Source organism: Engystomops pustulosus, chromosome 5 (assembly GCF_040894005.1).
Source record: "Engystomops pustulosus chromosome 5, aEngPut4.maternal, whole genome shotgun sequence".
NCBI classification, from domain to species: domain Eukaryota; kingdom Metazoa; phylum Chordata; class Amphibia; order Anura; family Leptodactylidae; genus Engystomops; species Engystomops pustulosus.
In genome coordinates, this window is record NC_092415.1 from 43,851,861 (window position 1) to 43,877,544 (window position 25,684).

The 25,684-nt window shown below is 43.7% G+C and overlaps 1 protein-coding gene across 2 annotated transcripts; it reads right to left on the minus strand.

The window, feature by feature from the left end:
* Window positions 1-2,054: 2,054 nt before the first annotated feature.
* MTFR1 (mitochondrial fission regulator 1) lies at window positions 2,055-25,481 on the minus strand. Of its 2 annotated transcripts, XM_072151817.1 has the most exons (10): window positions 25,328-25,481; window positions 14,814-14,877; window positions 14,353-14,498; window positions 12,537-12,635; window positions 9,052-9,164; window positions 8,459-8,700; window positions 7,241-7,496; window positions 6,449-6,505; window positions 5,825-5,984; window positions 2,055-4,466 (listed from the first exon to the last, which is right to left on the minus strand). In XM_072151817.1, exons 3-10 carry the CDS (start codon window positions 14,416-14,418, stop codon window positions 4,401-4,403), a joined length of 1,059 nt encoding a protein of 352 aa, XP_072007918.1. In that variant the 5' UTR covers window positions 14,419-14,498; window positions 14,814-14,877; window positions 25,328-25,481; the 3' UTR covers window positions 2,055-4,400. The 2 variants fall into 2 exon arrangements, with proteins under 2 accessions (XP_072007918.1, XP_072007919.1); XM_072151818.1 differs by lacking the exon at window positions 6,449-6,505.
* Between the last annotated feature and the right edge of the window lie 203 nt (window positions 25,482-25,684).

Here is a 25,684-nt window from a genome sequence, read left to right on the forward strand (position 1 = left end):
GGTTCCCTTTAAGTCCTCATACAATTGTATGAACAGCAAAATAATAAAAAAAAACTTAAGTTGATAAACAAAAACAAAGCACATCATCTTGTCTATTAAAGTGGTTAAACATGAGGTAATGAGTAGAGAAAAGGATTGTATTACATTTGTTAGTAAGGTGTGGTGATGATTTATGGAAAAACTGATTCTCCAGGTTAGAAACAAAACTACCCATTTGAAAACCTCATTTATTGGTGACATGAAGGTGCACTATATCAGGGCAGATACTTTAATCTGTTGTAACTGATTGCTGTGTTAATTTGCATGAAAAAAATTTTCAGACACTTCTACATCTTGTGTGACTCAAAAAGTCAGTGTGATAAAAAAAAAACCCCCACTGAATTTTCTGGAGTAAAATAAGCTAATAGGGGGTGCAGATTACAACTAGACAGTCTTGTACTCCACCATCTTTATCATCTGGTATCAGCCTCCTGGTATGTGCAGCATAAGGGCAGATTCATAATAAAATAAATCTGCCCCATTGTCACCAGCTCTCCAAAAGTGAATTCAGCATTGAAACAGTGTAAGGCCATGTGCACACAGATGTGTTCAACCCGCCTGTGGCTCATACCTACTTCTGATGTATCTGCCAGTGCTGGGGCTTTCATAAGACCAAGGGTCTTCCCTTCAATGGGGTTTTCACACTTCATTGCTAAACTGATGAGCTCCCAACCATTTAAGCAGGGACATAAGGTGTAATCAATGGGCTGTATTACAAGCGCTTTTATCATTTATAAAATTCTGCTTATTTTGTGAAAAGTCACGCTGCACCATTCTCCCCTAGTACCAGCTTTTATCTCTATATAGAGATCTCTGGTTTCCAGTCTATATAGGAGGCCAACTACATGATTAGATCCAGTCTCCTTGTGATTGTTAATCCTCCCTGCTCAGAGCTGTATGAACTATTCCTGCTCCTTGCCCGGCTATAGTAGTCTATGAACAGAAGATCTCATCAATCCATGCTCAACACATCAACCAAAGTAAGAGACAAAGAGAAACAATTCTTCTCTATACTATACTACTATAGCCAGGCACCGAGCAGAAATGGTTAAAACTGACAGAGTTCCCATAACAAACACATAGGGAAAAAATAAACTTGGAATTTGGATCTTCCTTATCAACAGAGAAGTAAAAGCTGTTAGTAAGGAGAACTTTACTACCGGTCGCTTTACAAACCAAGCTGAATTTAAATACTGTATAAACTCGAGTATAAGCCGACCCGAGTATAAGCCGAGACCCCTAATTTTACCACCAAAAACTGGGAAAACCTATTGACTCGAGTTTAAGCCGAGGGTGTAGTATACAGCCAGATAGCCCCCTGTAGTATACAACCAGCCAGCCCCAAGTAGTATACAACCAGCCAGCCCCAAGTAGTATACAACCAGCCAGCCCCAAGTAGTATACAGCCTGCCCTCAGTATGCCTAGCAAATAATAAAAAAATAAACTTAATACTCACCCTCTGACGATACTCACCTTTGATGCTTAGTGCCGGCTCCTGATCCTCTGCGGCGGCTTCTCTCTTCTATCTTCACTTGCCGGCAGTCGTGTCCATGCGACCTGCCGACGGGCGCACAGTGCGATGCGGCAGTGTCGCCGGTGATGATGTCATCAGCGGCGACACCGCTACATCATATTGTGCGACTGCCGGCAAGTGAAGATACAAGAGAGAAGCCGCCGAGGACCAGGAGCCTGCGCCGAGGTTCCGAGAGCCGGAGGGTGAGTATTAATTTTTTTTTAATTATTATTGACTTGTGTATAAGCCGAGATGAGGTTTTTCAGCACATTTTTTGTGCTGAAAAACTCGGCTTATACACAAGTATATACGGTAATATAAATATAAGTTCTTAGAGCAACAATCGCTGATAACAGACATAATTGAGGACCCCTGTCATTAACAGGTTAAGAAAATAACAGGGCAGTGTGTGTGTGTGTGTGTGTGTGTGTGTGTGTGTGTGTGTGTGTAAGCACAGATTATAAAACACAACCCCCTATCTGTGAAATAAAGAGAGGAGAATGGGTAGACAAGCTATCGCTTTATTGTATCGCCACACATGGCTGACCCGCACACGTAATGTATGTGTGAACATTGCTTTAGTGTTTATTGTCCATATTTAAGCTTAAATCATAAAAATCAATACAAAACTCAATATACAATAAAATATTTAACGGGTCAAAACAAAATATACAAGAGGGTTCCAGTTCCCATTCGCTGCAATAATAAAAGCACTTCAACCGTAATATAGAGTAAGCATCCAAAGAGGACGGACTGTCCAAGAAAGTGACAAATTGTATGCGGTGACTGATCAGACAACACAAGAAAGTGACTTGTCAGGAGTCTTAATGGGCTATTAACCCTTAAGGTCTTGTCTTAGAACCTATTCAAGTGTTTCTGGATCTTCTAAAAATGTATCATATAGGGAACCTGAGTGTCTTATACTGCTGTGTATGGCTTTCCAGGCACTATTACCACCAAGAGGCGCAATATACTGCTAATTGCCTCCGATCCATTGCTAAACATCCAAAAATCCTTCTTCATAGCACAAAACACTTCCATGTACATTCCTATAAATCTACACACCACAACCTTCATGCCTTTACAGCAGGGTGCACATGCCAGCAATGGTGCTATCCACAAACCAATGGCTTCCATGGAAATAGAAAAACACATTATGGGGCGGAGGGACCCACGATTTAACTTTCCTTCAAACCAGACTTTTGTAACCTACAACCCGAGAAGCGACTTCTTATAGAAATCGATATAAAATCTCCTAAGTAGTAAGTGCAATGCCCTTGTATGGTCACCGAGATTGTACTAACCCCGGTAATATTTCTCTGATCACCACCAGGACACAGGACTTCCTGTGACGTTCCATGGCCTGCAGACTTCTGGAAGATCAAGGAAACCCTCACCCCCTCCAACCACTGATATGGGAGCAGAGGGGCGTATGGGTGACCCTTTTGAACTTACCCTAGTGAAGCCAACCCTTGTAACTATATGGTTATATGAAGGAAGAGGCAATATCTATTACAGCCTGTTACATTGCGAACCTACTGATGTGTGATGTAATTTGCTGGGTTTTGCCGAGGCCTTCCATTCTGATGGAAAGAATAATGCAATTCTGTTCATCCCAACAAAACCGAGCAGAAATGGGAAAGACTGTGTGAGTGATTTGTATCAACCAAAACTACTTTGTGGATTTGTAAAAGATATTGGTGTAAGGGGATAAGATGACCTGTGTGTAGAATAATACTGAGGTGCGGTATAAATAATGTAACATATAGAAGATTGATACTTGTGACGTCACCACATCTTATCGGGGCGCTGCTTCTGTGAGGAGCCCCAGATTAGGCAGCATGTAGGGGTAACCATATCCACAAGGGACTGGGAAGACAATATTTTGTGGATTTCCACGACACACACAGAAAACACATTGCCTGGTTAAGAGCTACAAAACTTAGAGGGTTCAGCCACTTTCAGCGAAAATTTTATATTGTTTGTGTAAGGAAAAGTTATACGAATTTCCAATATACTTTCTGTATCCATTCCTCGCAGTTTTCTAGATCTCTGCTTGCTGTGCTGCTATAGAAAGCTTCTATGTTTACTTCCAGTGAATAGAAATCTGTCCATGATCACACAGGTCCACGGCTCGTTATATTACACAGCTCTGATTACTCTGTGATAACAAGCCGTGTGACATCACATGACCATGGACAGATTTCTGTCCACTGTAATTAGACCATGAAGCAAGCAGAGATCTATAAAACTGAGGAATTGATACAGAAAGTATATTGGATAATATACTTTCTACCCCTTTAAGATAAGAAAGTTACTTATGGTTCTCAGACTAGAATGACTGAAGAAAACTGATGGTTTAATACCAGGGGAGTCCCGTCTATATGACCCGCTATTGTGGAGCATACATATGGGAGCACATTGGTCTCATTACAAACCATCATGGATTTGCAGATAGTGCTCTATAGCAGCTTTGCATCACTTTAGTGCTAGAAATCTGACAAAACAGGCAAATCAATGACCTCTTATTCTGAAAATCGGTATTGAGACCTGATCTCGGGCTTCACCAATATGATGATCCATGACTTAGAAGACTGGATTCTCCCAGAATATAAAGTGCCACTGAAGTGAATGGATAAGAGATTTGTCCATGGAACAGCTCACACTCCACCTCCTCTAGTACCAAAACCTGCATAAATATATCACTACTACACATCATTATCACTACTTCTGTATGGCAAGACTTTGTGTTACAGCCTATTCCCTCCAGGGAATGATCCATTGCTTGTACATCATCATCCCTGGTTACAAGCAGTCACTTGCGGGGGGACTCCCAGAGCCCAATTGTCAGGAGTTAGAAGTTTCGATAAGACTCTTCATTTTCCCTGTAGATTTCAGCATGTGAGGCCCGAACTGGAAAATAGAGAAATGGCAAATCACCAGATCCTTACAAAGTGCATTTTGGTTATTTTAAATGATTAAAGAGGACCGGTCACCCTGAAATTCAGAACTAGGAGCTGCTTACTAAAGTAAGCAGCTCCTTTCTATTAGTGCTAAAACAAACGCAGCGGTGTTACAATGATAGTGTTATCAGAGGTTTCCGATAACGTTATCTAACACGGCTGTGGAGTACAATAGAAACGCTGGACTGCTCTCAAAACTGTCTGGTGTATTCATGAGGGGACGGGTGTGTGGACGTGATTAGGGGTGGTGACTGCCACATGACACGCGGCAGTCACCGCCGAACTATGGAGCGAGCAGACCGCCCCCTCATGAATACGTCGGACCGCTTTGAGAGTGGTCCTGCGTTTTTATTGTACACCGCAGCGGTGTTAGATATCGCTATCACTCTAACACTGCTGCGTTTGTTTTAGCACTAGGAGCTGCTTACTTTAGTTCTGAATTTCGGAGTGACAGGTCCTCTTTAACTATAGGAAAGGGAAACATGCAGTCATTAGTGGGCATCTGACCATAGGGACATCCCCTAAGAGTGGGCAGTGTCTGGTACCACCAATTAAGTTCTCATGTCACATGTGCATGCGTGTCAGCTTTTTATACAGTACAGGCGGTCCCCTACTTAAGAACACTCGACTTACATACGACCCCTAGTTACAAACGGACCTCTGGATATTGGTAATTTATTGTACTTTAGTCCTAGGCTACAATGATCAGCTGTAACAGTTATCACTGGTGTCTGTAATGAAGCTTTATTGTTAATATTGATTCTTATGACAACCCAACATTTTTAAAATCCAATTGTCACAGAGACCAAAAAAGTTCTGGCTGGGATTACAATGATAAAATATACAGTTCCGACTTACATACAAATTCAACTTAAGAACAAACCTACAGACCCTATCTTGTATGTAACCCGGGGACTGCCTGTATTTGTTTGTACCTTGCATGTTCCCATCATTTGCTTACGTCGCCTCTGTGTATCTGTGTGTTGATTTTGTTCCTCTTCATATATCGTTTAACCCCGTCAGCCTATTTTGGCCTCTGGGACGTGGCCCCATTTTCCAGATCTGCCCCGTGTCACTATGTGATGGTTATAGCTGTGGAACGCTAGAACATATCCAGGAGACTTTGAGATTGTTTTCTCGTGACACATTTTACTTCAAATTAGTTGGGGACCAGATCTCTAGAGTAACAAAGTGTCCTCACAAACGCAACCAACCACGCTATTCATTTGGTGGTACAAGGGATACTGGTGACCCCCCTGCCCAAGCTGCTAAATCAGGGATGATGAGGCTTATGTGCTCCTCACTTACCATTGGGTTTTCTGTAACCTTCTTGTGTTCCACTTTAGGAAGAGGTTTCTCCGATTCTCCATGACTGTCGCTTCTATATCTGTAAGCAAACTTCTTTTTTAAAGCTTCTGCAATGAGAGCGGCAGGATCAGCCGGGTCACTGGGTTTGGGCTCTTCAGACCTATAGGGGGAAACAAATACATGAATTCTGCAGAAAGCACCAGCTGCTAGTAGTTCACCAGATGCATTTTGTGGCAATATGAAAAGACTTGCTTCCATCTTGTCCGTGTGCAGCGTCTGGTGTTGCTACCCGCTCCTTACACACTGATGGTATATTCTCAGTTTCCACAACCCATTAAAGGCAATTGCAGGGTATCATGTAGCATCATGTAGGTAAGTATCTGGAATTTGAGCCTTATAATCAATTTCATGTCCATACTCAGGTGCAAGAAGCCTTAAGGTATAGAACCTCTTTACTACAAATGCTATTATATATTATATATATATATATATATATATATATCCTCCCTACACGTTGCATGCAGTACAATTCACCATCTGGTAACTGAGAATACAGCCACGTTATATTCACAGCAAGAACACAACCATATCCCAGTGTAACACAGAATTCACAGCACAAAGTACCTGGGCATCCAGCAGAGCGCCAATGATTCAACAGCAAGAGAAGAGTAGTCCAAGTGGCTTAAAATGGAAGGAGTCAATCAGAACCAGCGTCGCATCTACATAGGACATTGCAGTTCTGCGCAGCACTTCAAAAATATGTGACTCGGATAAAGATCAATTGCAGTCGCCTGAGTCGAGGTTGAAGGCCCTCAAGCATTACAGTGTGGCTTCTGTAGGCTGCTTTCAATACACTGTCATCTATTTTATCATCTTATTTGACATGGATGTGCAAATCAGTATATTCCTTAAACCGCCAGAGTAGAGTTGAAGTCTGGCCGCCATAGCCGAGGCATGGCCTCCATTGTGTCCCCAAGTCAATGTCACACTGATGCCAGATCAGCAGCACGGTAACAGCTTAGTGGCGATAATATTAGTCAGAGACATTGAACGGGTAAGTCCATGCAGCGTTTTGTGCATCTTACTTTGAGGTGATCTTCTGATCCAAAAACATCTCCTTGGATCATACAATGTGGCTCAGCGAGCACAACAATCACATGTCCAGGGTACGTCAACTCCGTTGGTCTGAGGTAAGTATTCTGTGTGAATTCATCTATGGTTATCTGTTATTATTCTATATCACTTAAAATTTCCCCTTGGGGATAAAGTTTTATTGTATCGTAAAAAAAAGACTCATCTGCTTTCTATGGTTTTCTGACAGTCTCAAAACCTACTACAAATAAAGCTGTGCGAATATTGCACCTTCATTTATTGGCCAGACAAACATGGATGCAAACATGGATTACCCCAAGTTACCTTTTTACTGAGCGCAATTTTACTCTGTTCATGTCTTTAAGGACGTCCAACATGTTTGGCATTTCAGGTTTCTTTGGTGCGCTATCAACCACTGTCATGTCTGAGCTACTTTTCTTTCCTTTCCTCTCCTTAATGAGGTCAATGGCAGAGACACTGCGCTGCAGAGCAGGCGGAGGAGGAGGCGGTGGAGGAGGAGGAGGTGGTGGAGCACACATAGGAGGAGCTCCTGGAACAAGGGCGGCTGTAGGACTGGACACTGTAACAACACAAATATGTATTAGTGGAACATAATCAGTTTTTGTTTAAGAATATATCAGGACCTTATCAAGTGAACAGCCTATTGGTCCAGTGACCATGGTGAGCCGGCTCCCCTCTCATGATCATATACGGATGTCCTTCTAAACCCTGGCTGCCCAGGTGTATAAAATATTGTATACATTGCTGAGGGGGGCTCTAAAAATAATAAAGAGCTTATACACGCCACACTCGAGGCGCTGCCAGTTACTGTTGAGACTCTGCACACAGAGGCTGTCAGTGCATCCAGTGCCTCGAGAACACAGTAGAGAAGGGAGTATAAGCTCTTTATTAATTTTAAAACAGTCTTATGGATTCATTTTTGCTGCTTAATAGACACTAGGGGGGTTATTTATCATACACCAGCGCGCGATGATAGCCCCGCAGGTGCTCTCGCGTAGCCCGAGGCTTTGTCCCTGCCTGGTGTTGAAATAAATGCAGCCAGCAACTTTTCACATGTGAAAATTCCCCAGTTGCTGCGAGTGCGTAGGCGTGGGAACAGAAACTGGCGTGAAGATGGCGGGTTGGGGAAATAAGCAAGAATTTGCTATTAATTCAGGGCTTCTATGTCACTGAGGTGGTGCAGAGGCCGTGATAAAGATTTGCAACGAAAAGTCAGTGATTTTATCCCATGAATTCTCCTTCCATGTCACAGCCTCTTGCAGTATCTAAGTGATCTACTAATGCTAATACCTCATGGGGACAGGAGCAGCAATGGCTGACACAAGGTCTTATTTGCAGGGGAGGCCGTTTATTTCCAAGCTTGAAAAAAAAACGCACTAGGTCTTAGTTTTAGGGTCGTCTTATTTTCAGGAAATTGGATAGCCAAACATACAGCAGCAACCTTGTCCAGTAATGTAGCTCAGCATAACACTTCTGATCTTCTCCCCTGAGCTGTCAATATACTACCTTTAGGAAACGCACCTGCGGCCACATTCTGCTGCTCCTGGATGGTAACAATCTTGGCTATCTGGGCTCTCAGGTTGGCAAGTTCACTTTCCAGGGCACTGATCTTCTGCAGAGCTTCTTCATTGGCCACTGGCTGAGGTTTTACTTCCGGGACTTCCTTTAGTAGAACGGGCATAGACACCTGTCTCCGTAATGGTCTGTCATAGGGAGCGATATCATCCTCCAAGGACAAATGGTGGTGCAGGATATTCTGTGTCCTGTAATGATAGATGACATGTCACTAGCTGAAGGGCAGGTTTCTGATACTCACAGTCCTGACCTGCAGCTCCCTTATGTTTTATGGCATTACACCTTACACGGTTGTAGACTGCTGTGATGCCAGGAGTGCCGTGGTTATGTCACCACATCAAATCCCACATTAACTTCCAGTGGATCTGGTTGAGCAGGAAGGAACCTCCAACACGAATACTGAGCTCTACCTGTACATTGAGGGAACCTCAGTCCTTGCTGAGTGCGGACACTAAAGTTCTCAAGCTGAGTGCTGTCCCAAAGATCCCACTGGTCACACACTATTAGCAGATGACCTTTTATCACAATGTCACCCTCACCGGAGTCTAGCGAAAGCTTCTCCTTCATCGTCTGCGACCCATCCCACATCAGCGAATGACGCTACAGCTGCGTTAGGGTTACTGCCATTAAGTGCTACAGGGTATGGTACAAGCTGCAAAGAAAACAAAATGTTACTCAAAGATAACCATATGTGTAATGTATGCAGCAAAACCTCTCCTTTATATAGATGTAAAGGATACAAGGAGTTAATGTATATTATAGGGTTGCACCAATACCAGAATTTTGAGTGCGATACGATACCCAGAAAAAAAAATGCGATTCTTGGTACCGATACCATAATACAAGAAAAAAAGTATTATCTGAATGTTTAGGGTGCACTGCAAATGCCTGGGGGCGGGGCTCAGTCTGACCGCATTTACATTGAAACACATGCGATCAGTAACGGTCACCAGTGATTGGCCAGGAGAAGCTGTAGTGCTGTAAGTGTAGTATATGTGCTGTAAAGGTTGTTCTGGGAATGTTAATATAAAAAGCTATACCAAATAATATAATTTAGGGCTCATGTAAACGGGCGTTTTTGATACCTACGTGTTATCGTTTTTTTGCGGATGGCAAACAGACCCACTGTTTCCTATGGGTCTGTTCACATGTCCATGCAGACCATGTACATCCATAGAAGTAAATGGATCCGTGGAAATCATTCAGTGCCGCACGTAACAGACACCTGGTATTGAACCGTTTTGGCTTTGAATGTATCGTACAAGTACAGAGATTTTGATGCATTGCGCAACCCTAGTATGTTACAGTACAAGGCATGCCCAAAAGTGCAAAGAGGCCAATTATAACAAATCTTACGTATAAATATCTCAGATATCAATTAAAATATAATGAAGTATTAGGAAAAACATAAAACACATGAAAATACAAACCTCTCTATTAAAAGTCACATAACAAACATGCATGAGAAGAGGGGAACATGCAGCACTCACTGAGCAGCGAGCTATGGGGGTTCAGAGGTTCCCTCCTTCATAGGACAGATGAAGCGGTAGGAGAGAGATACAGGAGGTGTACAGGGTTTAGTGCCATATATATATACAGAGACAGCAGCAGACATGTCATACAACACAGTATTGTTTCACTATATATCAGGACTGTGCATTACCCCCATTCCGTCACTGAAATCTAAAAAGACATTTAGCCTCAGTTTTACGGTTCCGAGGACTTCTTTTATTATAACTCTATATGCAGCAACATGGAGTTATAAAAATTATGCAAATTGGTGCCTCGTCTTAATTTATTCCCTCCAGTTCCGATACAAGTCCTCTCCATCACGGAGACGTGTATCGTGACTTTGGGAGAGAATAAATGAAAACACAAGGCGCTCTGAGGTGCTTCAGTGACGTCCCCGAAGAGCCCCAGACACTACGACAGCATAACACTTATAACTCTTAGTTGGAAACATCTACCATCAGTCATACCACTTCTCTTCCATAAAACCTTGTAATTTCTTTAGAAATCGGGTTTTTAATTTATGCTAATTATCATTAGGCCCTCCTGTGCACCTCACCCAGGGTGCTCTGCTAATAATTTATTTCTTCCTTCTGCTTAGCTTCTATCCCGCCCCTCTCAGCAGTTCCGGAGAGCTCCGCTTCTATCCCTCCCCCTCTCAGCAGTTCCGGAGAGCTCCGCTTCTATCCCGCCACCCTCTGAGCAGTTCCGGAGTGCTCCGCTTCTATCCAGCCCCCTCTCAGCAGTTCCGGAGAGCTCCGCTTCTATCCAGCCCCCTCTCAGCAGTTCTGGAGAGCTCCGCTTCCAACCCACCCACCCCCCCCCCCTCTCTGTAGTTCCGGAGAGCTCCGTTTCTATCCTGCCCCCTCTCTGCAGTTCCGGAGAGCTCCGCTTCTATCCCGCCACCCTCTGAGCAGTTCCGGAGTGCTCCGCTTCTATCCAGCCCCATCTCTGCCGTTCCGGAGAGCTCCGCTTCTATCCTGCCCCCTCTCAGCAGTTCTGGAGAGCTCCGCTTCTATCCCGCCCCCTCTCAGCAGTTCTGGAGTGCTCCGCTTCTATCCTGCCCCCTCTCAGCAGTTCTGGAGTGCTCCGCTTCTATCCTGCCCCCTCTCAGCAGTTCTGGAGAGCTCCGCTTCTATCCTGCCCCCTCTCAGCAGTTCTGGAGAGCTCCGCTTCTATCCTGCCCCCTCTCAGCAGTTCTGGAGAGCTCCGCTTCTATACCGTCCCCTCTCAGCAGTTCCGGAGAGTTCCGCTTCTATCCCGCCCCCTCTCAGCAGTTCTGGAGAGCTCCGTTTCTATCCCGCCCCCTCTCTGCAGTTCCAGAGAGCTCCGTTTCTATCCCGCCACCCTCTGAGCTGTTCTGGAGAGCTCTGTTTCTATCCCGCCCCCTCTCTGCAGTTCTGGAGAGCTCCGCTTCTATCCCACCCCCTTGCAGCAGTTCCGGAGAGTTCCGCTTCTATCGAGCCCCCTCTCAGCAGTTCCAGAGAGCTCCTATTCTATTCCGCCCCCTCTCTCAACAGTTCCAGAGAGCTCCTCTTCTATCCCGCCCCCTCTCAGCAGTTCTGGAGAGCTCCTCCTCTATCCCGCCCCCTCTCAGCAGTTCTGGAGAGCTCTGCTTTTATCCCGCCCCCTCTCAGCAGTTCTGGAGAGCTCTGCTTTTATCCCGCCCCCTCTCAGCAGTTCCGGAGAGCTCCGCTTCTATCCCGCCCCCTCTCAGCAGTTCCGGAGAGCTCCGCTTCTATCCCGCCCCCTCTCAGCAGTTCTGGAGAGTTCCGCTTCTATCCCGCCCCCTTGCAGCAGTTCTGGAAAGCTCTGCTTCTATCGAGCCCCCTCTCAGCAGTTCCAGAGAGCTCCTCTTCTATCCCACCCCCTCTCAGCAGTTCTGGAGAGCTCTGCTTTTATCCCGCCCCCTTTCAGCAGTTCTGGAGATCTTTGCTTCTATCCCGCCCCCTCTCAGCAGTTCCGGAGAGCTCCGCTTCTATCCCGCCCCCCCTCTCAGCAGTTCTGGAGAGCTCCGCTTCTATCCCACCCCCTCTCAGCAGTTCCCGAGAGCTCCGCTTCAATCTCACCCCCTGTACCACACACAGGTAGAGCTTCAGAGGGATTATATACATATTAATACTTGTCCGTCTCTACAATACAATCACTGTCTTATGCTCAGCATTTTGAGTATGAGCTGAACAAAGATGTCATTGTCAGGACTCTACAGAAAGTACTTGTATCATTCCCCCGTTCCCCTTACAGGATCCTGAATAATCTACAGAGAAAAACAGGGAGCTTGAAATTCTTCTGGCACCTACACACATCACAGGGACATTGTTAACCTTCACTGAAAATTAGATTCTCACCTACACACTTACACATAGCAACTACTAGTAGGGGGTTTGTAGATAGAACTGTAAGGGCAATAGCTGCAGATGTAAGCATAGCATTGTATTCATAGGTTTCCAATATGGTAAATTTCATTTATAGTCTTGGTAAATTAACACCTAGTGAGTATCTATAGACCTCATACCTGGAAATGAACTCTGGGCGACTGTATGATGGGGAGATTGGAGCCAATTTTTCGGACTATACTTCTAGATGACCCGTATGATTTCCCTGACCAAAGTGCCTGAAAACACATTAAAAAAATTGCACATTGTATCATGGACTAAAATTTAACAAAATATCTTTCATCACCAACAGAAATTATTATACAGAACAGCACTGCGCAGGATAAAAAAATACATACATCTGTGAGTTATGGTGGAATTATTTGTGTATTCAAGCTTAAAAAAACTTCTAGAAACTGTGAAATGCAAAAGAATACAGAGTGGCTGTAAGTGAAAGGACATCTACCACCAGGATGAGAGTCTGTATGCAAATGAGCCCGAGAAGCTCAGACTTGTTTGCATACAGTTTTTCATCCTGGTGGAAGATCCCCTTAAAAAAAAAAATCTCCTGTACACAGACTCCTTTTTGCCTCCATCTGCACAGAATCCTGCATGAAATAATGGCTGAACTTTTCCATCCTGCTTCCTGCTGGGGGTATGGACATCATTGTATGGCATCCATCCCCAGCCTCTGCTGAGCATACTCACTGGCTGTTTCCCTGGTTAAGTTTTACTCCTAAAGATGCCCTAAGTCTTACTTTCAGTGGAGGCCTTTGGAGCTGGAAAAAAATTGCGGTAGGTCTTTTTTTTTTTTTTGGAGGGGGGTGGGGGGGGCTAATTTTTCAGGGAAACAGGGTATAAGGACAGTTGCATCCCTAGGGAGACACCCTGGACATCTTCAGCACTTAATCATTGGATGCTGTCCATGTCCCCTCCTCCTCCCTCTTTCAGAGGACATATCTTACTGTACGGGCATACAATGGGATACGCGGCTGTTCTCCATTGTAAGGAGACTTCAGCAATCCTCTTGTATGAGCAAGGTATGAACATAGCCATAACCATTACAGCTAAAACAACATGAGCGACATGCAGCTGCACTTCACACAGTTTGAGAAAAGCAACTGCAGCTCCAATCATAAACATAATACTGGAAATAGGAGATTCAACCAATCGTACAATATGGCTGATACCACATGTGACTTGTGTGGACGTCCACTCTGTGCCAGTGTCATCTGTTGTCAGGAGAGGGACTATATGGGGCACATCACCAATACAGGCAGGTAATGGCCTCCGCAGTGCTGAGGTAAGGAGGATTTGTGCCATATGTGTAGAAATCCCCCATAAAGCATGTGACAACATGGAGAAGCAGTGAGCCTGCCTGAGCCAATATTCTTTTCATGTGGGGTAAACAACTCAATTTCAGGAAGTCCATCCAGGTTTTAACTTACAACCCATTTAAAAGGAACACTCCAGCCCCAGCTGATTTATCGAATTATACCTTATGCAAGGCCTGAAGGGAGGAGCATGACACTAGTTTCTATAAATACAATGAATTATGGGCAGCACGGTGGCTTAGTGGGTAGAACTACAGCCTCGCAGCGCTGGGGTTCGAGTTCCAGCCAGGTCAACAAATGCAAAGAGTTTGTATGTTCTCTTCGTGTTTGCGTGGGTCTCCACCGGTTTCCTCCCACACTCCAAAACCTACTGGTAGGTTGTTTAGATTGTGAGCCCCATTGGGGACAGGAACAAATTTGGCAAGCTCTGTGCAGCGCTGCGTAATCTGTGTGCGCTATACAAATAAAGGAATTATTATTATTATTACTGCTTCTCCCTTCATGCCCTGCACCAGGCATTAGTCAATGATTAGCTTTCACTGGAGTGTCCCTTTAAGGCTTGTAATTACTCACGATGGCGTTCATGTACACAAGTAGTCATGTTCCATGTCTCACAACTTACAGAATCCATGTTGTTGGTTATTTGCTGCAGAACCATCCTAACCAGACGTAACAGCCAGTGCAGCATCGGACAGCGCTAATACTTTCCTGGGAGAGCACAGTATATAGAGCCGGGCTGTGCTGGGAAGCTGCTCTTCCATAGTCAGGCTGGAAAGACAAATGTAAACCGTTAGACGTGTCGCCCTATAAGGAGAGCACCCGGAGGTAACGCAGTGACCAGACTAGACAAATCACACTTCTTGCTATTTTTAGGATCTGTTCATAGTGTAAAACAGTCATGAGAGGAAGGGACGTCCATCTTATACATGCCAACAAGTCATATAAATGTCCAAATTATATAATGCAATTATTTTATGCAACGTTTGTAAAGATTTTGGGAACACTTCAAGTCCAAGAAGCATTTCTGCTGAGCAGACAAGATTAATAGCTGAAAAAGTGATATGGAAAAAAATGAGACTTCACCTTAACAGATTCTGCGCTCTCTGGGCACTCGTTCAGCAAAGCATTTCCAGTGGCATCACAATCCCTAAGAACAGAAATGAAACAGAACATCAGACAGCGAGTTAGAAGGGGATGTCCCATGACCACAACTACTCCTAAATTCTAAAATTGTTAGCAATGCTGATAGGAGGGGGTTAACAGAGCAGATCATTGCGCATATATACTTTTTCTCAAATATGATTGGCTAATTCTCCACCAACTGTACAGAGCTCAGGGGTAGAGAAAGTGAAGTCAAGTGGATTTCTACTCGATGGCAGTTTCCTACATGCCCCATAATGGCTTGCATGCATCTCCTTCTGGTTGGCCGTAGATTTCGTTTTCTCAACTAGCAAAATGATAAAATTTTAATCATTAAAGGAAATATACCATCAAATTCCATTATGATAAACGAGGGACACTTACTCATAGTCTTTTATACTTGTTAAACATGGCCTCCTTCCTTCTGATATCAACTTTTTAAATTCTGCTAATGAGCCACACTGGGGGAGTGGGTGTTACACTATGTTGTACTATGCAGGAGAACGGCTCCCCCTCACTCTGCCCGATGTAATCCACTGCACAGTATGACTGCCTGTGAAGCTACAGCACAGAGGAGCTCTGGTAACAACCCCCAGAGCACATCAGGCTAATCAGCATAGGATTAAAGGATTTTCTAGAAGGAAGGGAGCCATGGATAACAAATATAAGATTACCACAAGTCACCGTGCCTGGATCTATAAAGCTCCTGAATATGGACATGTGCAGCCCATGTGTGCTTGCCGTATGGTGTCACAATCCCTGTACACTATTTTACAAGCGAACAACTACATTTATGGACTAAGCAGCCAAAAACAATCCAGCAGGCACAGTTTTAGCACAAAAGTTTGGATGGTTGAAACACCCCATATAATAAAATAACATAACATCTCCTATAATGTGCTGTAATAACAGTTATTTACATATAAGTGATATGAATGATGCTAGTTCAAGATTTTAGCATTTTCTCTGGAATCCAAAAAATAAGAACTGGCTGGACTACAGTCTGCAACTTGTAGCTCTCCTGCTAGTCATGCTGGGAGTTGTAGTCTCAGCACTTGTCACCAAACTCTTTGCTTTAGTAACATAGAGGTCGAATTTTATGCAAAGATTTTATGAAGAGAAAAAAAAAATAATATGAAGGTCAACATCTATTTACATAGAGAAAATTGTTACAAAAGATTAATAACAACACTGCCAACAAGTAAGAGGATTGCCAAATACATCCTGGCAATGGAAAACTACTGCAGAGCATCGCGCTACCATAAAGCGCGTTATTAAAATAATAGCTGGAAAGATTCTACACCAAACCGTTACCAAATGCCAGCGCTGTGCCCTGGTGGTGGGTGCTGAGGCTCTATCGTGGAGGGGGTTTGGCTGAAGCACATTCAGGAGGAATTTATTATAATGATTTTACCAGTTTTGTCCGAAATTCCGACACAATTTTTTTTTAAATTTCCATTTATAGAGGTGCACGATGGCTTGTTTTCTGCTCAAATGGCACTTTCCAGTGACAATATTTAATATTCAACGCGGTGTACTGGAAAGTGAGAAAAAAAATTACAAATGTGGTGAAATTGGTAAAAAATAAACTTCATTTCGCTAAGCTCTGGTGACAATATCTCTTTATACACAACTGTGTATGGTCTCACTTTTAGCGGGATGAGATTATGTTTTCCTTGCTGACATTTTGCTTACTGTAAGACCTTTTGATCACTTTTTATTTACATTTTTATGAATTGCAAAATGCCCACCCCGAATAATGAAATGCTCTGCACCCCCCCCCCCGAATAATGAAATGCTCTGCACCCCCCCCCCCCGAATAATGAAGTGCTCTGCACCCCCCCCCGAATAATGAAATGCTCTGCACCCCCCCCCAATAATGAAATGCTCTGCACCCCCCCCCCCGAATAATGAAATGCCCTGCAACCCCTTATATACTCACCTTCTGCTGCTCCGCACAGCTCCTCTTCCTTATTCTCTTCACAAGTAGCAGACGCCTCCATGCGCTCTGTCTGCCGGCGCACACAGCGACAATGTGGCGGCATGGACACGTCTCTGCCCGCTCTGTTACATGTGTAAAGAAGGAGGGAGAGGAGCATCGGAAGGTAAGAATGTAATTTTTTTTTTAATGCATAAGGCGAGTTGGGGGTATTTCAGCACATTTTTTTGTGCTCAAAAACTCTTCTTAAACACAAGTATATACAGCAATTTGTATTTTATGTTTTCTTTCATTATTATGCATGAAGCCCCTACTTGTCACATTATAGCGCACAGCCAGGTGTACTCTGACTACAGCCAAACACAATAAATATGTATATTAGTGTTTCACTGTAGTCAGAGTAAACCAAGCCATGCACTATAGATATGCATGTATGTGTCTGAGTATGTGACAAGTAAAGACCTCATGCATAAAAGTGGAAAAAAGCATAAAATATAGAAAGGTTTCTGAAAGACTTCTGTGTTAGTGAGGCGAAACGCTGCCTGTGGACATATGGAATAAAGCAACTTGTTTATTGAAATCCTTGGAGGACGGCAACTAAAATAAATAAATAAATAAATACACATATATATATATACAGGTGGTCCCCTACTTAAGAACACTCGACTTACATACGACCCCTAGTTACAAACGGACCTCTGGTTATTGGTAATTTATTGTGCTTTAGTCCTAGGATACAATAATCAGCTATAACAGTTATCACAGGTGTCTGTAATTAAGCTTTAGTGTTAATCCTGATTCATATATACACTCACCGGCCACTTTATTAGGTACACCATGCTAGTAACGAGTTGGACCCCCTTTTGCCTTCAGAACTGCCTCAATTCTTCGTGGCATAGATTCAACAAGGTGCTGGAAGCATTCCTCAGAGATTTTGGTCCATATTGACATGATGGCATCACACAGTTGCCGCAGATTTGTCGGCTGCACATCCATGATGCGAATCTCCCGTTCCACCACATCCCAAAGATGCTCTATTGGATTGAGATCTGGTGACTGTGGAGGCCATTTGAGTACAGTGACCTCATTGTCATGTTCAAGAAACCAGTCTGAGATGATTCCAGCTTTATGACATGGCGCATTATCCTGCTGAAAGTAGCCATCAGATGTTACAGGGTACATTGTGCTCATAAAGGGATGGACATGGTCAGCAACAATACTCAGGTAGGCTGTGGCGTTGCAACGATGCTCAATTGGTACCAAGGGGCCCAAAGAGTGCCAAGAAAATATTCCCCACACCAGAGGTCGCATTAACTCCTCTAGAAGCGTCATAGACGCTCCTAAATGCAGTATTACTCCTTGAAAACTGCCCCATGCGTCTAAACACGCACTGACATTTCACCTTATTTGGGACGAGTGAGGATGGCAGGGCATAGCAGAATGGCTGCTGCAGCCCCTGACTTACACAGTGGCTGAGAGGAGATGGATGAGCTGTTGTATGTGTGTGAGCCTGAGCCGTGCAGCACCTGGACACACCCCCTCCCTAACCTGATGCTGTTTCTCTTTGGCCGGGTCAAAGTGGGTGGGGCTACCAGAAGCCATGCCCACCCTACGTGCCGATGTCGCTGCACCATCGTTGTTGCACATATCAATGGCTGGAGCTGACCCCGAGGAAAATGTGGCCACAGGTCACCAGGGATCTGGAGGCTTGTGACCAAGGGCTGAAATGTGAGTGAGCGAGTAGTCACATCAGTGCAAGACCAGCCTGCTGCCCAGGTTATATATGGAAGTGTTATATCATGTAAATAAAGTACAGAAAAGAGCAGCACTTGTAGCAGGAGGACTTTGGTGCAAATTCCAGAACCTTGACAAGGTAAAAGTAAAAAAATGGCAGCACTCCAAGATTCAAGGTGAAAAATGTGTTTATTCCCATGTGTAGCTTTTCAGCTGCTCATAGACATTGAATCTTGAGAAGTGCCATTTTTACATTTTAGGCCCCTTGAACACGAACATTGTGGGGACATATATCCAGTTGCAAAATTTGTGGGTGGATATCTGTCCCCACAGACTCCAAGGGGGCATATGTGCCACTTGACCACAGTGTGCATGGGGAAGAAGATAATTACAGCCCGGCATCCCTATGGAGAGGGGAGGGGTGAGCACCACACTTCACACTACGCTTCACCAGCAGAACATATGCTGGTTCTGACATGGGCATAGCACAAATTCATGTGAAAGTAGCCTTAAGTTGTATTTACATGGTGCGTTGTACTTGAAAATGAATCGCAAATGCTTCAAGCAAAACACATGTGCATTGTTACAAGAGTGACCACGTTTTTATATGGTAAGGATTATCATTGACGTAAAGGGGTTGTCCGAGTTTATTTAAAAGCATAATTTTTCCTGCACTACCGTTCCGCCACTGCCGTCCGTCCGTCCGTCCATCAGTGCCGTGCCTGTTTGTTTACAGAGGCAGGCACGCTCCAATCCGGCATCTTCCGCCCGCCTGGAATGTCCACCCATCCCCTGTCCAAGCACCTGATACAGCATTAACATCAATGTGCATCAACTACTGGGACAGGTGGGCATGCTAGGCAGGTGAAATTTGCCCGATCACAGCGTGCCTACCTCTGTAAACAAACGGCACAGCACTGAAGGACAGCAGCGTAGGACAACTGGTCTGCAGGAAGTTTTTTTTTTTTTTTTTTTTACAGCACCCCGCAGGCTACCAGAAGATTTTTTTAATAAACTCAGACAACCCCTTTAAAGTTTTTTTTACTAAGCACATGCATATTATGAGAATTCACAAGCGTTTTGTCATCCTTTAGGCACGATGTCTTTGCAATATATTACCAAATGGAAGCTAACCCCCCCATGTGAAAGCAGCTCTAGGTCAGGAGACACATGGGGCGGCTTGACCGCAGCATAGCCGCATAGTAATTGTCTAATCTACAGCGACTTCCAGAAATTGTGCTTAAAAAGTCGGCTTATACTCGGGTATATACATTATTTATATATATTATAATGTGCAAAATGATTCCTCCGTCAGCCAGTATGCGTCTATAGATATACTCAGCGTATATGCCAGAAACTTTCCTTGCATACATGCTGAGCATATACAAAAATTAATATGTGAATACTACAATGCCAAGTGATTAAAAAGAAGGCACGGCAGGAGGAGGATACACATCCAGGCAGGAGATCTACATCTCACGGTCATGGAAGAGATGAATCTGCAGGGCGGCTTAGGAAACCTGAGTCACAGGGTGTGGACTCATCCTACAGTACAGAGACATGACACCTTCTGTGGTCTTCATAAGCATATAGCGAAGGCTGTGAGCATGGACCTATATCCATATCTTCATAGAGATTCCATAGAAACAAAAAACTCCACATAAAGTCTACTACAGAGACATAGAAGGGGTCCAGCCTGTACTGATAGGGGTGACAGCTACATTTCCTAAAGAACAGGCAGTTTCAGACTAATTTTAGGACGAGTGGAAGAATTTTAGAATATACACGAGATAAATATTGCCATAAAAAATGTGAAAAAAAAAAAAAAATATACAAAAAATCTACACAATAAGCCCATATCAGGTCTTATACGATTAGGTGGAATCAGTGAAACTAATGTCACAAAGCAAAGCTTCTAGTAAAACTAGATCATGTGAGCGGCAGACACACTGCAGGAATCCCAGGTATGTATATGTACAAAGCAGAACCTGGCTAAATAACATGGGATATTAACTATGTGAACGCTGTATATTTCTTACTAATCCGGAGAGTGTGCATACATATAGTATATTAATGGTGAATGTTTCCCGGCTATTACCTGATGACAATGATCATGTACAGTCAGTATGGCCATGTGAAAGCAGCCAAAGTCTATAGGAAGGGTAACAATGGGGGATAGAGGTTACATTCCTATCATACCATCACCTACCTGCCCCATACATCCTGCAATGCAAAACAAGTACACAAAACCAAAGGTCAAAGGGCTCAGTGATATACAGTGGAGTGGGGAATATTCCATAGACACCTATAGGCCCCTACACTATTATTCATCTATAATACACATCTGAGGCTCATCTAAAATCCAGAGCACAGACCTAGGGTGATACATGCAGATTCACTGTGGATATTTGCTCCTATAGAGAAAATGAATATCATAGTATCATAATTTATACGGTTGAAAAAAGACACATGTCCATCAAGTTCTACCAAGGAAGTGAAGGGATTGGATGAGGAAGGGATTTAGGGGAAACAATTCTATATCACATAACCATCAATGTTATTTAGGTGTAAAAAGGCATCTAGACCCTTCTTGAAGCAGATTTTAACCCCTTGCTGCAAACCCAAATAATAGTACATTGTAGAGCAGCTAGGGGTATACGGAGAGGTCTCACATACTGAGCCCTCTCCATACAGACTGGGTAACACCCATGGTAGCAACTATGGCAGCGGCATGTAACAGCCACGGTGGCCATGATCGTCGCTCCCTGTCAGATCATTAGGGAGTGATGATCCGTCACCAGGACAGCATCCGGTCTTTATAAGAGCCGAGGATTTGCGCATCATGTGAAAGAGCAAACTATACTGCAATGCTGTAGTAACACCTGCATTACTGCAGTAGCCCCCTAGGGGTCTCTGGTCTTACCTACGGTTTGTACTCACAACCCCCTTTGCTATTCCTGGGTATTGCACATTCCATTGTGTATTCCGGCCCTATATGTCATTACTGGTTATTACAGGGACGTACTGGTATTGTTTGTACTTTGTATTTCTACAAGGATTATAGTAGCATTTTTCCATTAAGGTAGCGAGTTTCGTTTTTGTCCGTCTGTTGTTTTATAATGGTCTACCATATGTTCCTATCCCTGTCTGTAGGGGACATATTTTTTACATATGTACAATAAAGATGATTGCAGTACATTTAGTTTTCATTGTATCTATTCATTTTTTGGTGTATGCAGTAGCCCCCTAGGGTTAAAGTGCACAAGGGGAGGGGGCTACAGAAATAGTAAAAATATATATATATCACCCTTGAAACGATATAAAAATAAACAGTAAAAGTCAAATATTTTAGGTGTCATGTGTCCCATAAGTCTACATATAAAAACGATTAGGTAAAATGTATGTATAAAAATCACTGTATGGAAGACAGTGTCCACATTTAGTAATTTTTAAACCAAAAAAAAAAATGTAAATAATAAGCAACCAAATGGTCGTAGAGACAAGTGGTATCAAAAAATGACTCCACTCACAGCTCCATACGCCAAAGTATGAAAACGTTATTAAAGGCAGAATATGCCAAAATGAAAAATTATTTTTCCATTTTTTTTTTTAAACCCATAAAAAGGAAAACAGAAGAAAATGGCCCAAAAACTTTTTTTTTCAACAAACTTCACTGCATTCGGAAAGTTTTTTCCCGCTTCCCAGTACATGGCATGGAATTTCAAATACCGTCACTAGCAAGTCCAATTTGTCACACAGAAAACAAGACCTTATAAAGCTCCGTACACGGAAAAATGAAAAAAGTTTGGGATTTGAAAAGAAGAGGAGCAAAAAAAAAGAAAACGCAAAAAAGAAAAAGGACATTGGGGGGGGGGGAAGGCGTTAAAATCTGCAGCAGGTTTTCATGTTGAAATATTCCGCATATTGTACATGGTGGCTTAGAAATCTCAATGATTTTAAAGCCGCTGTAATCCATGGTGGATGTTCTACACCAATTCTGTGTGGATCCGGAGCGTCTACAAGAGGCCTGAGGACAGTACATGCAGAGCGCACTGCATTACCCTCTATACCAGGTTCATTCATCTCAGGTATGTAATGCATCTTGTCCCACCCAAAAAGATACGGAGCAGAATTACAACCACATATAGTATGGTGCAGGTGATAAAATACACAATACACTTCACTATTAATAACTAAAAATGCTGCTTTGTCGTGTTCTTCGCTCCTTTCTTCCGCAGGTATCACTAGGAGTAAATACATCCCCTCTTCTCTGTAAGGAGTAGACTGAACAAATCAGATGGTTAAAGTGTTTGGTAACTAAAAGGGGTGGTCCAAAGATTAAGAAGCATTGCGCTTTGTTTCAAAACCAGCGTCACACCTGACCCCGGATTTGTTCTGGTATTGCAGCTCAGCTGTATAGAGAAGAATAGAACTTGGTTGCCCGTGGTGAGCGCGGCGCTCGGTGATCTCCGTCAGCTCCAGAGAGTTGAATGGAGCAGAACAGTCATGCACAGCCGTCTGCTCCATTACCCTCATGGTCGGACCCCTTGTTTTAGTGATGTGTGGATAGGGCCTAACTTGAATTTGTGGGAAAACCACTCCAATAGGGTAGGGGGGAAAACAATCTGATCGGTGAGGAAGCAGTGGGAAGAGCATTAATCCTGCCCCCACATTCAAGGTCTACGGGAATGTCAAAGTGTTCTGCTATCTCTGGCACCGTCATAGATGGTGATACTAGAGCGCTGTGCTCTGCAAGTTCCAGTTCTCGCCTGCTCTCTGTGTATGCATTTTGCAAGTGCTCTCAGATACATTGATCTTTTGAAAAGGAGATGAGGGAAAAACAGGAGAAAATAGAAAAACATTTGATGGTAGGAATTCTACCATCAAAATCCATTATGATAAAACAGACACTATGACTATGGTAATCTTCTTGCATTTATTATCCATGGTCTCTTTCCTTCTAAAATCAAGATCTAATATTATGCTAATGAGTCTGAAGGGTTCTGGGGGTGTTACCAAAGTCCCTCCATGTTGTAGCTTCACAGGCTGTAACACTTTCTCCCCCGATCTCTGCTCCCTCGCCACTTCCCTTCTACCTCTGCCTGATGAAATCTCAACACATCGTGGGAGGTTGAAATGCTTCTGCACATTGTAACAGCCCGTGAATCTGCAGCATGTGGGGCTCTAGTAACACCCCCAAGGAGCCCTTTAGGCTCACTTTCAAAATTTTAAAAGTTAATTATAAAAGGGAGGAGGCCATGGATAACAAATATAAGAAGATTACCGCAGTCATGGTGCCTGACTATCAGTCCCTGGTTTATCATGAGGGTGTTGAGGGTAGATTTGCTAAATACTATCAAATAAACTACTCACCTAGGGAAAAAAAACAGCTCGAACAGATTAGGTTTGCTTATAATTGATATGTAGAGAATAGCAAGTGACTGCATTGCAGTGATTTGTCCAAAATTGGAGCAATTTCTGTGAATATTTGAAATTTTCCAATCATTGTAGTCATGCAAATTTCAACTTTTCGGCGACATATCCCAACCTCCTCCACTTAGGTTATTTACATCCCATTTATCGAGTGGATCCATGTGTGGTGGACAGATTTATAAAGTGCTACTTTTCAAACAGTTGTAAATTTAAGTCCCTTCCTGGCATATCAAATACTTGGGATCTAGTTCACCGAAAAGTTTCAAAACCACTGCAGACATTTCCATTTACAAAACGCATCGTAAACGCGATGTTAACACATGCGTTAACATTGCATTAACAAACGTAAACGGTAATGTAATTAGGCAAATTACCTCTTATCAGCAGTTGCAATGCGTTTCAAACGCAATGAAAATGTGACCAAAACGCAACGTGTGAACGCGCCCTGACACTTCATGTGCTGCACTTCTTGGGCTGTCTAAGGCATTCTGATAAATCGGACATACAAAAAGCTCTGAAAACTGACATAAGAAGCCCACCCAATGATACACCCCCCCCCCCCATATGTGATACCTATAGAGGACAGGTCAGGCCTGAGGGAGGCCTCAATCTATCACTTTCAGTTTAGGATTACAAGCCTAACTACCAGCTGCACTTCTAGCCCAGCCATAAGGGGGCACTACTGAGGATGGAAGGGGGCATTTACTATGGCTGCAAACGTAAACAAGGGAAGACAACAGTATAAAGTTGTCGTAAACCTAATTGTCAGTCACAGGAGAGGCGTTGTATCCCGTCCTGTCCGTGCGGGTCGGTTTCACAACACTAAGCTGGGTGTGACATAGGCAGCGGGGAAATATCTGCAAAAACTGGAGTGGAGACTCCACTTTTCTTAGTAGGAAAGGCAACAAAGTGTCTGGAAAGTAGTGGGATCTCTATATCACACACAGAGGAAGGAAGCTGACAAGGGTCAAAATACTGCAGGCAAAATCACCATCTGGTAGAGGATGAAATATGAATTTTCTATATAACACATGGACCATACAGAACCTCAGCAGTGGGTCTGATGATGTGGATCTCACTGTGATGACAATCCACATCCATGAGTGTGACTGAGCTCTGCGAGAACTACAAGTACCAGCATGCCCTCCACTCACCTGTATTAGTCAGTGCCCTGCCATGCGCAGTGTACCCGCACAGCCATGTGGTGGCGCTACAGCCATGAGCGGAGCACTGCATTATACAAGCGGTTCCTCTGACCTTGTGTACAACAGCTGGGACACTGCGCAGAGCGGGCGCCATACACACAGCGGACAACCCGGCCCATGACATCTACCGGCTACATAATACCTACCTGCCGCCCGGTCACGCGTCTTCTCCTCCTCGGTGACAGCTCACACAGGACGGATTCCCCCAACTCCGCTTCAGCGGCGGCAACTTCTCACTACGTCAGCGACGTCCACGCGATACCCGGCAACACTGAGTGGGCGGAGTCAGGGAGACACGATGCGTGCTCGACGCCAGAGGCAGACATTTTTAGTGCTGGCAAAGTGGCCCATAGTACAAACTGCATGGCAGATTGCTTTATTCATAGAGGTTTCTAATAGATTCAATTCTCTGCTTAACTAGTGAAGTCTTTTAGTAACAGAAATATGATTTGGTTTCATTTAGCGTCAGAGCTATTAGAATTGATGTTTTTATAGTTTCTATA